We start from the raw sequence: 15138 nt of genomic DNA on the forward strand, positions 1-15138 counted from the left end.
AAAGTGATGTATTCTAGAATAGTGTCTCACCTTAGCAACAATAGTGTCCTTAATAAATTACACTTTGTATTTCAGAAGGAATGCTGTACTGAGAATGCCATTAACACGTTCACTCGCCAGGTTTTACAACTATTAAACAATAAAGTAGTTCCGGTTGGTATTTTCTGCGACCTCACTTAGGCATTTGACTATATGAATCACAGTATTCTCGTAGATAAATTGATTTTTTTGGGGTTTATGGTATACGCAACCAGTTGATGATTTTATATCTATCCAAAAGAATGTGTTAAGTTGTACTTGAGTAATTCGAGCAATATAGTCCAGGGAGATAAATCTGACTGAGAAGAAATCACGTTCGGGGTTCCCCAAGGTTCAACCTTAGGTGGACTACTGTTCCTCACATACGTAAACGATCCTCCATCTAGCATGCAACAAGCAGAATTAATTATTTTTGCAAATGACACTAGTATTGTAATCAATCTGAGCATACGTACAGAAACAGAAGAAAATGTAAACAAAGTTCTTAAAAGTATCATTGACTGCTATTCTGTGAATGGTCTCACCCTTAATTTTAAAAAGATAGAACATATTCAGTTCTGCACATCTAGAGGTACTACACCAACGGTAAGTGTAACACATGGTGAGGAAATAATGAAAAGGGTGGAAAATTCAAAATTATTAGTGGTTCATATTGATGAGAATTTAAATTGGGAAAAAACACATTTGGGAATTCCTAAAACAACTTAGTTCAGCCACACTTGCGCTTAGAATCATTGCAAATCTTGGTGGGAGACAGATCAATAAGTTTAAACGTTTTTCATATTTTCATTCAATAGTGTCGTATCGAATAATGTTCTGAGGTAACAGATCTTTAAGAAACAAAGTCTTCATTGCTGTAAGAATAATATGTAGTGCTCACCCACTACCATCTTGTAGACGTTTGTTTAAGGACTTCGGCATCCTGACTTCTGCTTCACAGTGTATTTATTCCGTCATGAAGTTTGCTGTAAATGATCCATTGTAATTCACAAGAAACAATGATGTACACAATTACAATACCATAAGGAAAAATGACATTCATTACTTCTCATTAAGATTGTCTATAGAACAAAATAGGGCGCATAATGCTGCAACAAAAAATTTTGATCACTTATCCAGTGATATAAAATGTTTGAGGGACAGCAAAGTATAATTGATAATAAAATGAGAAAGTTCCTCCTTGACATCTCCACCTATCCCATAGAAGAATTTCTGTTACTGTAATGTGTAAAATGTGGTGGTTAGGAATTATTAATTCACATCTAGAAGTCTTTTTCGTTTCTTAAAAAAGATATAAACAAATTGGCGATGTGGATGTAAAATAACTCGTTCCACATCATTACTACTTGACCGGCAAAATGATCCATGGAACATTTAACTAGCTAAATAACTAACCAACCACCCACCGCACTGGAAACTGCGTGTAGGAGCATTTCTTGACAATGTGCTCCCTCAACGATGGATCGGCTGCAAGGGTAGGTAGCACAGATTGCAGCACTGGCCGCCATGATGGCCTCCTAATTTCCACCACTGTCCAAGTAATTTGACACAATTTCCAAAACAACTTCCCATTTTTTTAAAAGATGGAGGGCTTTTGAAAGTCTCCGTCTCTTACAGTCACTTCGGGTAAACAGCGAAGCTGTACAGCAGCGGCTGCGAATGTAGTAACTCCAGACGCGTTTTCAATGGGCATCGGCCGAGTTTGGCTGTCGTGTAGATGATTGTCTGGTGGAGGGAACATTAAACATTTGTGAAAGGTAAACGAAAACTTTGATCATAAAAGCAACCGTAGAAAGTACATTAATATTTCACCACAGTAGATCGTAACACGGTTCCTCCTTTCAATCATCTTACGAACGTCGAAATGGCAGATTCTGAGATAACCGACCGCGTAACAGAAAAGCAACTACAATCGCTTAACAGTATGAAGGCACCAGAACCAGATACGAGAGGCCCATAAGATTCTCCAAAGATTATGGAAAAGATCTTGCAGCAATTTATCATAGATCGATGCAGCAACGAAGGGTACCTAGTGACTGGAAAAAGTACAGGTCGTTCCCGTTTTCGAGAAGGGCGGTAGGGCAAATGCACTTAATTGTAGACCTATATCGTTGACGTCAGTCTGTTGTAGAATCATGGAACAAATTTTATACTCAAGAACTATGACGATTTTGGAGGACGAAAATCTCCTCTACAAAAATCAATATGGATTCTCGACAACACGTTGCTCTTAACGGAACAAAATCGGCAGATGTAAAGGTAATTTCTGGATTACCTCAAGGAAGTGTGATAGGACCGTTACTGTTTACAGTGTATATATATAATACAGTAGAAAGCGTCGGAAACTCTTTAAGACTGTTCGCGGAAGATGCGGTTGTCTATAAGAAAGAAACACTGCCAGAAGACTGCTTCGATTTGCAGAATTACCTGCAGACGATTGGTGAATGGCAGTTGACCCTGGACGTAAATAAATGTAAAATGTTGGGCATACATAGGAAACGAAATACACTACTACACAACTACTTTTTTGATAACAAAATGCTGGGTCTATCGTAAAATATCTAGGAGTAACTATTCAGAGCGACCTGGAACGACCGCATAAAAGAAATAGAATGAAAAACAGATGCGATACAGATTCGTAAGAACCTCAAAAAAACGTAACTCATCCACGAAGGAACTGGTTTACAGTGCGTTTGTTCAACCGATTCTTGAGTAGCTTTCATCAGTCTGGGATCTTTACCAGATGGTACTGACAGAAGAATTAGAGAAGGTCCAACGAAAAGCTGGGCGTTCCGTCAAGGGATCGTTTAGTCGGCCCGAAAGCGTTACCCAGATGCTCAACAAAGTCCACCGCAGACGTTACAAGAGAGGTTACGGAGAGGTTTATTATTAAAATTTCGAAAGAGTACTCTGTGAGAACGTATTACTTCTTCCCACATACATTTCGTGAAATGACCATCACAACAAAATTCCAGAAATTGGAGCCTACACGCACGCTTCTCGACAGTCATTTTTTCCATGCGCCATTCGTCAGTGGAACACATACGGTAGGATCAGTTAGTGCTACCAGAAATACCCTCCGTAGCTTGCGGAGTATGATGTAGATGTACATGTAGATTCAGCTACGTTGTAAGTACACGCTTGTAAAACTTACACCCTTGTAAAACTGGGTGGCTGAGTGATTACTACGAAAATAAGTTTGTAGTCCTACGTGTAAGTCAAAATAAGTTTCTAACTTCATTCAAGTACAATACATGGACATACGAAATACCATGAATCTTTTTCAAACTCATGGTATTATTGAATCAGACACTGAATATGAACGCAGATAGAAATGAGATAACTACAAACTAAAATAAATATTGCGATGTGACCAGATATGTTTCATGTTGTACCTATAACGAGAGGTGAATTTGTAGTAATTTGCCGCCATTAATGTCCCTTTGCCTTCCTAGATTGGTATGAGATGGGCTAAAGCTGCCGTAAACAGATAACCTCCCGACCTGGTAACGTACATTTAATGACCCCATCTCGGCTGCACCGAAAACGGTTCTGAATGTCAATAGTCGAATTATTTCTACATTTCGGGAAAGCGTGTAACCTATCACGCTGAAGGGCGTTGTTGACGAAAACAACTTAGGAAGGCCTGTCAATAAGACTAGCTTAGCTTGCCCGCGGCTGCAGACATCGCCGTCAGTCCTTGCCGCCGCCATGAAGCTGTGTGTCACCTTTCTGCTTCTCTTCGGTACGTGTGACAGTAAAGTAAACCTCTGCCTCAACGGGGGATTAGTAATGTGTAACAAGTAAGCGGCACGAGCGAAATCACATCATATATTCTCTCCTATTCACTCGTTCATTAGGCTCTCTACTACTTAACAGTGAACATGCTCTTAATTTATTTTTTCAATAGTCTACTAAAAGACATATGTACAGGTTTTTCGACAACATAAGTAGTCTCATTGTGTAAAGACGGATTTCATACGACAATACCTTCATAACAGTTTACTCTCAGAGAATTTTTTGTCGTTTCGCCACTGGGAACACTCCAGCCTATTTCTTCTCTCTATTTCTTTTTTTTTTCTTTTTTTTGTCCACCTACTTATTATATTTTTCAGCCTTAAATGTGTAAACTCATCGACTATTCTACTTCTGCGACTTATTTTTTTAATTTGCATAGTTATGTTTTCGGTGAATTGTTTATTCTTTATTATTTTAGTCTTATAATTGTTATTCGGATAGACTTTCAAACTAGATCATTAAATTCGTACAATCTTTTCAAAATTTATATGCTCCAGAGGTAAACAGAACAACGTCGTCATCAAACGAAGGCGATCAAAGTACGATCCATTAATATGTTTTGTATTCCTCCTTCTTACTCAGAGCTTAGGGATGCGTAAACTCCCTCTACCACTGCAGAGAATAATTTTAGTTATAGCGAATGTCCTTGAATTTCCCACTAATCTGAAGACCTCTAACGAAATATGCAGCTTTAATTTAGACTAACGAAGGTAGTATCAGTGAAATATTCATTAAGAGCTGATAAAACTGAGTCATAAGCTTACTTAAAAACCGTAAGCCCCAGACAAAGGGGAAATGCATACTCACTGATTCTTTTAAAATTTAATTCACAACTTTCAAATAGACGCCTGCGCTATTTACCCATGTAGTAATATGATTTTTCTACGAGTTTGGTCATAAGGTTGGTCAATATTTTATATGTCACGGAGCGGAGACTGGTAAATTTGTAATTCCAGAATGAGATTTTCACTCTGCAGCGGAGTGTGTGCTGATATGAAACTTCCTGGCAGATTAAAACTGCGTGCCGGACCGAGAGTCGAACTCGGGAAACATTACCTTTCACGGGCAAGTGCTCTACTAGCTCGGCTACCCAAGCACGACTCACGTCCCGTCCTCACAGCTTTAATTCGGCCAGTACCTCGCCCCCTACCTGGTACTGGCGGAATTAAAGCTGTGAGAACGGGACGTGAGTCGTGCTTGGGTAGCTCAGGAGGAAGAGAACTTGCCCGCGAAAGGCAATGGGACCCGAGTTCGAGTCTCGGTCCGGCACACAGTTTTAATCTACCAGGAAGTTTCAGATTTGTAATTTTTTATGTCTCGTTTGTCTCCTTTCCTGTGAAATGGAACGACATTGTTACCGTTCAGTGAATCGTTTTCCTTCGCAGGTGTTAATGTTAGAAATTTCAGAAGATTATCTTGAATTACATTAACTTCATCCATTATAATTTCTGTTGAAACACCATTGTCCCTAGTTGCTCTTCCTTCCTTTGTACCTCCAATAAATTTGTACGCTTCTTCTGTTGTCATCAATTTACTCATTAACTATTTGGATTTTTCATTAATGAATTCAGCGATTCGAACATTTATATAAATATTCGAATGTACCTTTTATTTTGTCTCTGCTGATAGTTACTGTACTGTCTGTTGCCTTAAATGTTAAAATTGCCATTACAAGAATTTTTGTACGTTACTTTTCTTGTTCAAAACATTTGTGTCTTCGTCATGAGGAGGGCGGGGGAGGGAGTACTCGTTGATCAAGGTGAGTAGTATGTTAATTAGCGTGTCAAATAGCTAGTCACAATTACTTTTGTTGTCAACATGCACATGTTCCTTTCTTGTAGAGTTGTATTTTTTGGTCTTCAATCCAAAGACTAGTTTGATTCATCTCTCCACGCTAATGTATCCTGCGTAAGTCTTGTCATCTCTGCATAGCTTCCACAATCTACATCCACTCACACTTCCCTACGTTACTAAACTACCGATTGTTTTATGTGTCAAGGTGTCTCCTGTCAACCGACATGTTCTTTTAGTAAGGCAGTGCCATAAATTTCTTTTTCCTCCACTTCGGTTCAGTATCTTCTCATTAGTTATTAGATCTATCCATCTATCCATCTATTCCTCACCATTCTTCTGTAGCACGACATTTTCAAAGCTTCATTTATCATCTTGTCTGAACACGACGTTGAGAAATTTGTCTTTTCGAGAACTGTTTTTTTTCTGTTGATAGTCCGTGTTTTATATCCTCTGTACTTCAGCTATCATCAGTTGATGGTCCTCTAATACACTCTTTTCAAGAAGACGTCCACTGAGTTCAACAGCGGGCACTGATAAACACACGGTCGCTTTCAGGTGAGTGTACAAGTCCTTTACAGTCTCAGAATTAAAGCGTCATTAGTAAACCTCAAAGTTCTTATTTCTTCTTTAGGAACTTTAATACCCTCCCAAAATTTCTTCTTGGCCTCCTTCACAGCTTGCTTAATGTGTAGACTGAATAACATCAGGAAAAACATGTGTCACCCCTTTTCAGCAACTATTTTCCTTTTATGTTCTTGGACTCTTTTAACTGCAGTTTGGTTTCTGTACAAGTCGTAGATAACCTTGAACACCCTGTATTTTAACCCTGCTACCTTCAGAATTGTAAAGGGTATTGGAGACGCAAAAATACAGCTTAAATAGTTTTTCGTAATAGCACTCATAAACATTTCAAGTTGTACACAGTTTAGAGTTTAACTCTCCTTTTTTAGGGGGTGAGCTGAGCAGACGAAAAGTTCCACCAATGGTTAGTTAATTAGTAACATGGAATTCCTATAATACACAAGATATCACTCTTTAAACTGGCTTCGGTTCTTACTTAATGACTGTAGAAGTTTGGAATCTCTTAAGTGCAGCAATTTTATGCTCACTGAGGAATCAGATTTCGAGAATTTAATGACACACAGGTTTTAAGTAACCGCTGCAATTCACAGTTATTTCGGTGAGATATGCCCAAGCTGGTTATTTAAAATCATATCATGAAACTTTCCCGCACTTCCACTGTAAAACTTATGAACAACATACCAAGGTTATTAACGATATAAAATAAAATAATATGATACAATGCTTGGACAAAAGTGAATGAACGTTTCACTTAAGAAATTTGCTCTGAACATGCGTCGTAGCAGATCGAGGCTAAGTGGAGGAAATGGTAAAAAAGGCAAAGACAAGTGAAGTATGTGAGACAAAAGACTACCATATTTGCTCTTAAACAATAGTTTTATTGAATCGAGGAAAGAAAGAGAAAAATCCTAAAATGTAGTTATGAGTCAGTTGCACACAAATATATCGAGAAGATCGAAACAACAGACTTTAACTCTGGGTTAGCGTCACCATACCATCTCTTGCAAAGTGTAGTGTTGGTACACTCATACCATGGTAATACTAGTCAGTATAAACCCTTGTGCGTCTCTAACACACACAGTACGAGCAGCACCATATACAGCAGTCAAACCAAATAATACGAGGGATTATTGCGTTGCCGCATGTTGTATTCACCTATCCGGCCAAACAACGCAGAAATACACCTTACAAAATCAGTGACATCGTGTGTTTAGCATATTTACGTAAGGACGAATCCTATTCTGATGAAATAGTTGTCTCTAGCTGCGAGTAATCCCTGCACTACAACAAAGTAGCGACGAACCTCAACTAAATCCTCACTCAACCTAACAGAAAACAGCTCTTGATGGCAACTTTCCATACTTCCCTAATGGCAGAAATTTGCTTTTTTCCAAAGTAATTTTGGTGACACTGTTATTCTGGATTTCTCTGAGATTTTTTAATTATGTGACTCAGCTTGGTAAATGAGTAGTACGTGGGTTTCTGATATAGTTTTATCCATATTTCAAGTAATTTTAAATATGGTCTTGGAAGCAAATACTGTGTCTTTCATGATAATTCATTATTACGTCATTAAATTTAGAGATCTACTCATCAATTTGAACTTACTTACTTGGGTATTCGCGAGGTGCTGTACAGTGACATTTTGTGGTGGAGTCCCCGTAAGAGTACTGTGTTTAGTCTGCGTCTCCTATGAATGGCTAATAAGAAATTATACTGTGCTATGACACTCTGATGTATGTAGAGTGGCGTGGCGAGACGTAACTCTAATCTGAATACTGACAATAGCCTTGTCTTCAAGACTAGGCACGCCTCGTCCCATTACTAATATATATCGATAAAGTTTACTCTAAAGTGTTCAACTGTATGAATGTATGTAATAGGAACTGTGCACATACTACACACACCACTAAAACATAAGTTCACAGGTTACATGCCTCTATTACATTGCACACTTTCTGTCAATATCACACTCACCAATAATATTGCAATACTTTGAACTAGTGAATGGTCAACACACTTCAGTATAGTATTTCTTTTTATAGTAATTAGGATTTGATTAAATCATATGCGGGCTGCACGTTATCTGAAACATAAATATGCTCGTTCAACATAGGTTGCTACCGACAACAGTTCAACAACGCTCAGTAAATACTATTAACTTGCGCCGACTATGGCATTATTATTCATAATTTAAATGATTAAAACCTCTTAACAAGAGCAAACAACTTTGAAACCCGAAATAACTATAACTCTATAACTATCGCTCATTATTTACGTTATTCACGCTAATGACCATTGTAGTTTACTACGCGAAAATCTTTCACTGACTACTATAAAACAAAATCACCTAAAACTGCGTAACAAATATTTACCGTCACCAGCGTTTCGCTTACTTACGGTAAATCTCAATTTCGTACACCCTTGTTAAGTTAAATTTCATAAAAAGTTTCTTATTACGATAGTTCCGAATGTAGTAATCAAAGTTCAAATGTCATTGCGAATCAACGATATCGCGATAGCAATGTCTGCGATACTCTTAACTCTCTTACGACCTGTAAATGTGATTTCTTATTATTCCTTTCCTTATTTCTTTCTCTTTAAATCCTAGAAATAACCGTTAACTGAATAAAGAAGATAATACCTTTACCTTTTCTTAAATGAAATGCAGTTAAATCCTTTTTCTCGAATTAGTGATTTTAAATCGTAATGAAATCTCAATAAGACATTAATTCGTTGAGTCTAGCTCTTTGAAGCCTGGTATAACTTACTTATCTTTGCAACAGTGACTTCTAACTACTTTCCATCAATGTAACTCGCTATTATTTACGCCACTTGCGTATCTTTCAGCGGGGATTCAATCCTTTCCATTGTAAAATTAGACTCCGAACTCAGAAGAAAGTCCGACTTTTGCTTATTGGAATCAGATTAGTATCTCATTTCCAACTTTCATGTGAACGAGTGACGTTCAAAAAATCTAAGCCCTTGACAAATCGGGATAGGACAGAAAAAACAAAAACACAAAAAATCCTATATGCCACCCTCTCTTTTGTACTAAATTTAATACAGCAATCAAGAGTGAGCGAGGTGGCGCACTGGTTGGCACACTGGTCTCGCATTCGGGAGGACGACGGTTCAGTCCCGCGTCCGGCAAACCTGATTTAGGTTTTCCATGATATCCCTAAACCGTTTCAGGCAAATGCCGGGATGGTTCCTTTGAAAGGTCACGGCCGACTTCCTTCCCTATCCTTCCCTAATCCGATGAGACCGAGGACCTCGCCGTTAGGTCTCTTCCACCAGATCAACCCAGCCCAAGAGCCGTCAAGGCTCATTCACGTCAGGTGTTGGCAATCGAGTTCCCTATTGCAGTCCCACAGTTAAATTTGCCACTCGTCACCCTACGAAGCAATCGAACTGAATATCGTCGAATAATATTAATTGGTTCTCCTAGGGTACGAAATCTATTTTCAAAGATTAGGGTCACAAAATTTACAGGCAGCAATAACTGTGTCCTCTCTTACATAGTTCGTGCAGATCTTGGTTTCTGGCTTTATAAAACACCAGTTGAGACTTAACTCTATGGTACACAAAATCACAACTATTATGCCACTAACCCTGTAGGGCGTATTCAAAATATACACCAACATAAATCGCCCAACACTCAACTATCTGAGAGCGGGCGTCCAAAATCACACAAATACCGCAACCGCTCAATTACCTTTGAGAGTGCGTGAATACACACACCATCTTAAACCATAACGGCTTCTAGGGTTTGTGAGAACCAGGAATACCACGAATCGCAATCTAAGTACAATCCAGTGACTGACTAACACTTTGAAGGGAAAAGAGTTGATTCTGGCGACTAACTACCGACCAAGAAGCTTACTGAGCGAATTGAGGAAGACATCCGAAACAATAGTCCAGGCCAGAAAAAACGGAACACCTGACTGAATATGAGACCCCCCGCCCCGAATACTCCCGGTTTCAGAAGATTTCCGCCCAATCCCAGCTCCTGAGACTCATCGTGCACATCACGCCGCACTTTTACACCTCCAATTCAATTGCTGCAGATTTTTTTGGACGTCGGATAAGCTGATGACAAGGTGCAGAGCAGTGGTCGGCAAATTGCGGGTCACATGTGGCCCGAAACAAGCGTTCGTGCGGCCCACGTTTCTCAGCCGTAATTTAATAATATTGGCCTAGCAACCAGCTGCCGAATCCAAAAGAGTCATCTATTGTTAACTGCGTCTTAACAGCGTATTTTCTTGCTCAGTGACGAACAAAAATAAGTACTGAAACATGACATTTTAAGATATGCTTAATTTCAATTGACTCTGGTGAATTTGGTCTGCATTAAGTAAACCTTACCGCTTACCTCATGGGTAGAATGGTAAGTAGCGCAGCCAGTGCAGAGTTAACAGAACTGAGAGGGGCAGTACTTACCGTTTGTCTTCCAGTGCTCAATCCTCACAAACGTGCGCAACTCGCTGCTATTCTAACACTGCAACTGGATTTGCAGAGCTTATATAATCAAATACCAAGTTTGGCTTATTACGTACTATGCCCCTACAGAACAAATAGGCCTGTCACGGAAAAGCCACATATAACACTTCCGACTGCTACTGCTGTACTATAACCTTAAAGCCGTAGGCAGGTCGTGAATTAAAACTATCTTATTAAAGCAATTTTGGTATAACGCAACAGAGCAGTGTTACTCTCTGAGAGGAATTTTGTTATGTTGACCGTGTTGTACCTAACGGAGGTGGCTTATCGGAAATGAAAGTCAGAATTACGTAAATATTCGAAGAGAAACAAACACTATTTTTGCCTATCTACAGTGTTTAAAGAACAAAAAAAACGGTCACCAGCCTAATTAGGCAAGAGAATGATTAACATTCTTGTTTAAGAAAATAGGTATGAGTAACTTCGACGGACAAACACAACCTATATTTTGCCACACGCGAGGGCAATGAACTCTGACACCTGCAAATGTTCACGGTTAAGATTGGAAGCTGACAGAGCAGAACAGACTATTTCCATAAATATAACAGATAACATTACACACTACTGCTTTTCACACATTTTCCTAGCTGACATAAAATCGTAAATGTAGTTCACTGCAAAATTATGAACTGATCTCTTAGCTAAATACTATTATATTTAGAATGAAAGTTAATTGGAATTCACTAACAGGTTACTTCTCACTGTCTTTTGAATAATGAAATTATTCACTTTTACTACAGCGAGTAAAATTGAAGTGTTCCCCAGGGAAGCGTTCTGGGACCTCTGCTGCTACTGATCTATATAAATGACCTGGGTGACAAAATGGGCAGTTCTCTTAGGTTGTTCGCAGATGATGCTGTAATTTACCGTCTAGTAAGGTCATCCGAAGACCAGTGTCAGTTGGAAAAGGGTTTAGAAGAGATTGCTGTATGGTGTGGCAGGTGGCAGTTGACGCTAAATAACGAAAAGTGTGAGGTGATCCACATAAGTTCCAAAAGAAATCCGTTGGAATTCGATTACTCAATAAATAGTACAATTCTCAAGGCTGTCAATTCAACTAAGTACCTGGGTGTTAAAATTACGAACAACTACAGTTGGAAAGACCACATAGATAATATTGTGGGGAAGGCGAGCCAAAGGTTGCGTTTCATTGGCAGGACACTTATAAGATGCAACAAGTCCACTAAAGATACAGCTTACACTACACTCGTTCGTCCTCTGTCAGAATACTGCTGCGCGATGTGGGATCCTTACCAGGTAGGATTGTCGGAGGATATCGAAAGGGTGCCAGAAAGGGCAGCTCGTGTTGTATTATCACGTAATAGGGGAGAGAGTGTGGCAGATATGATACACGAGTTGGGATGGAAGTAATTAAAGCAAAGACGTTCTTCGTCGCGGCGGGATCTATTTACGAAATTTCAGTCACTAACTTTCTCTTCCGAATGCGAAAATATTTTGTTGAGCCCAACCTACATAGGTAGGAATGATCATCAAAATAAAATAAGAGAAATCAGAGCTCGACAGAAAGGTTTAGGTGTTCCTTTCTCCCGCGCGCTGTTCGGGAGTGGAATGGTAGAGAGATAGTATGATTGTGGTTCGATGAACCCTCTGCCAAGCACTTAAATGTGAATTGCATAGTAATCATGTAAATGTAGATGTAGATGTAGTGAGACACAATGTTGACAAATTTGCAAGAAACTGACTCATCTTTTAAAATTTACTACTGGCTAGTAAATGATTAAAAATGGTTCAAATGGCACTGAGCACTATGCGACTTAACTTCTGAGGTCATCAGTCGCCTAGAACTTAGAACTAATTAAACCTAACCAACCTAAGGACATCACACACATCCACGCCCGAGGCAGGATTCGAACCCCCGACCGCAGCAGCAGCGCGGTTCCGGTCTGAAGCGCCTAGAACCGCTCGGCCACAGCGGCCGGCTGCTAGTTGTATTCCAACCTCTGTCTTCCTCTACAGTTTTTTCTCTCTACAGCCCTCCCTAGTACCATGGAAGTTATTTCCTGATGTCTTAACACATGTCCTATCATCCTGTTCCTTATCTTAGTCAGTGTTTTCAACACACTCCTTCCCTCTCCGATTCTGCACAGACCCTCCTCATTCCTTACCTTATCAGTCCACCTAATTGTCAACATTCGCCTTCTCAAAAGCTTCGATTCTCTTCTGTTCCGGTTTTCCCACAGTCCATGTTTCACTACCATGCAATGCTGTACTCCAGACGTACATTCTCAATGTCTTCCTCAAATTAAGGCCTATGTTTGATACTAATAGATTTCTATTGGCCATGAATGCTCTTTCTGTCAGTGCTAGTCTGTTTCTGATATCCTTGCTACGTCCGTTAACGGTTAGTTTGCTGCCTAGGTAGTAGAATTACTGAAATACTTTTACTTCGTGACCATCAATCCTGATGTTAGCCGGCCGAGGTGGCCGAGTGGTTGTAGGCGCTTCAGTCTGGAACAGCGTGACTGCTACGGTCGCAGGTTCCAGTCCTGCCTCGGGCATGGATGTGTGTGATGTCCCTAAGCTAGTTAGGTTTAAGTAGTTCTAAGTTTTAGAGTACTGATGCCGAAGATGTTCAGTCCCATAGCACTCAGGGCCATTTGAATTTAATGTTAAGTTTCTCGCTATTCTCATTTCTGCTCCTTCTCATAACTTTCGTCTTTCTTCGATTTACTGTCAATCTGTATTCTGTATTCATTGGATAGTTCATTCCATTTAGCGTATCGTGTAATTCGTCTTCACTTTCACTCAGGACAGCAATGTCATCATCGAATCGTACCATTGATATCCTTTCACCTTGAATTTTAATTCCACTCCTGCAAATTTCTGTATCTATAGCCTTAGAGAACTTCAAGCTTGTCATCCGTTAGTACTTCTGTATATCACTTTTTTGCGTACTGATTCTTCCTGACTAATCTCTTGAACTTCAGCCTGCTCTTCATCACTACTACATTGTGATCTGCGTCTATATCTACTCCTGGGTACGCCTTAAAATTCAGTATCTGATTTTTGAACCTCTGTCTGACCGTGATCTAATCTAACTGAAATCTTCCCGTCTCACCTGACCTTTTCCCTGTATATTTCCTCCTCTTGTGATTCTCGAACAGAGTATTCGCATTTACGAGCTGAAATTTATTACAGAACTCAATTAGTCTTTCTCCTCTCTCATTCCTTGTCCAGATCCCATATTCTCCTGTGACCTTTTCTTCTATTCCTTCCCCTACAACTGCATTCCAATCGCCTATGACTATTAGATACTCATCCCCCATTACTACTGTGTTTCAGTATCCTCATATGCTTTCTCTATCTCTTCATCTTCAGCTTCCGACGTCGGCATGTATACCTGAATTATTGCTATGGGTTTTGGTCACCAAAGAAGCCTAGAAAAATGTATGTGGTTCCTATATTATATTATTTTCTTTTTCCCTTAAAAATAATTCTTTTGTGACCTTATAATACGTATATTGAAAACATATAAATGGTAAGCTCTATCAATACCCATCGTTTACTACCATCTCCTGCCCTCGCCTCTCCCCCCTGCCCTGTTCTCACACTGACATGCAGCGCGAGGTGTTCCCTACATTATTAATATTGACAAGTGAGAAAAAAAAAATTCACGACCACTAGTGTGTAGGAAGCACTTAATCAGTGAATTGGGCGACACCACGGCTGTACCTGGCTGGTAAGTTAAACTACTGGCCATCTGTCTGAAAGATCGAAAAATAGTGGTTCAAACTGACGGCAGCTCGACGTGAGAAGGCTAGCGCGGGTCTGCCCCAAGGGTCGGTCGTATCGGCCTTATTGTTCAGCGCCTATGTCAGTGACCTGCCTATCACGCACAGCGTCCAGCTCGCCCTGTTTGTCAACGATACGGCGTTTATCACCAGCGACTGACACGTAAATGCCCACATCCAACGACTACAACATCAACTTGACGTGACAAGTGAATGGTGCAAGATCAACAAGATCAGACTCAATATTTAATCAAAAAGCGACTGCACTTGCCAAAAAGTCTTCTGGAGCCCCAAAGTGAAACACTTAGGCGTTATCTTTGCCAAGCAATGGTTTTTCCATCGTTACATTGAGGTCTTAATACGCAAGATACTCGTCATGACCAAAAATCTCATCCCCTTCTTTAGAAGAATTGAAATGTTCGTTGTGACAAAATTTCGTCTGTACAAGGTGGCGACTTTTTCAAAAATATTGTGTGGCAGCTCGGTCTGCTGGTTAGCCGATGAAACTCCAAAATGTGCAACTCGTCCAGAGCAGAGTATTCAGGTGGATACTTCGTGCAAGTAAACGCACTAGAATAGTGGAAACGCATGTAGAAGTTCGGATGGGTACCATTCAGGAGGATAACATCAAATGGAGAACTAAAATACATCGGATATTAGATGCCCAGCG

At 39.8% G+C, this 15138-nt stretch overlaps 1 protein-coding gene across 1 annotated transcript in view; it reads left to right on the forward strand.

Annotated features, from left to right (window-relative positions):
• Positions 1–3681: 3681 nt before the first annotated feature.
• Positions 3682–15138, forward strand: part of LOC126276935 (serine protease inhibitor Kazal-type 1-like) — a 37621-nt gene continuing 26164 nt past the window's right edge. The window contains exon 1 of the mRNA XM_049977316.1: positions 3682–3784. Coding sequence (XP_049833273.1) covers positions 3751–3784 — 34 coding nt within the window. The 5' untranslated portion in view covers positions 3682–3750. The remainder of the gene's footprint in view (positions 3785–15138) is intronic.

This window comes from Schistocerca gregaria, chromosome 1, assembly GCF_023897955.1.
Source record: "Schistocerca gregaria isolate iqSchGreg1 chromosome 1, iqSchGreg1.2, whole genome shotgun sequence".
In the NCBI taxonomy this organism is placed as follows: Eukaryota; Metazoa; Arthropoda; class Insecta; order Orthoptera; family Acrididae; genus Schistocerca; species Schistocerca gregaria.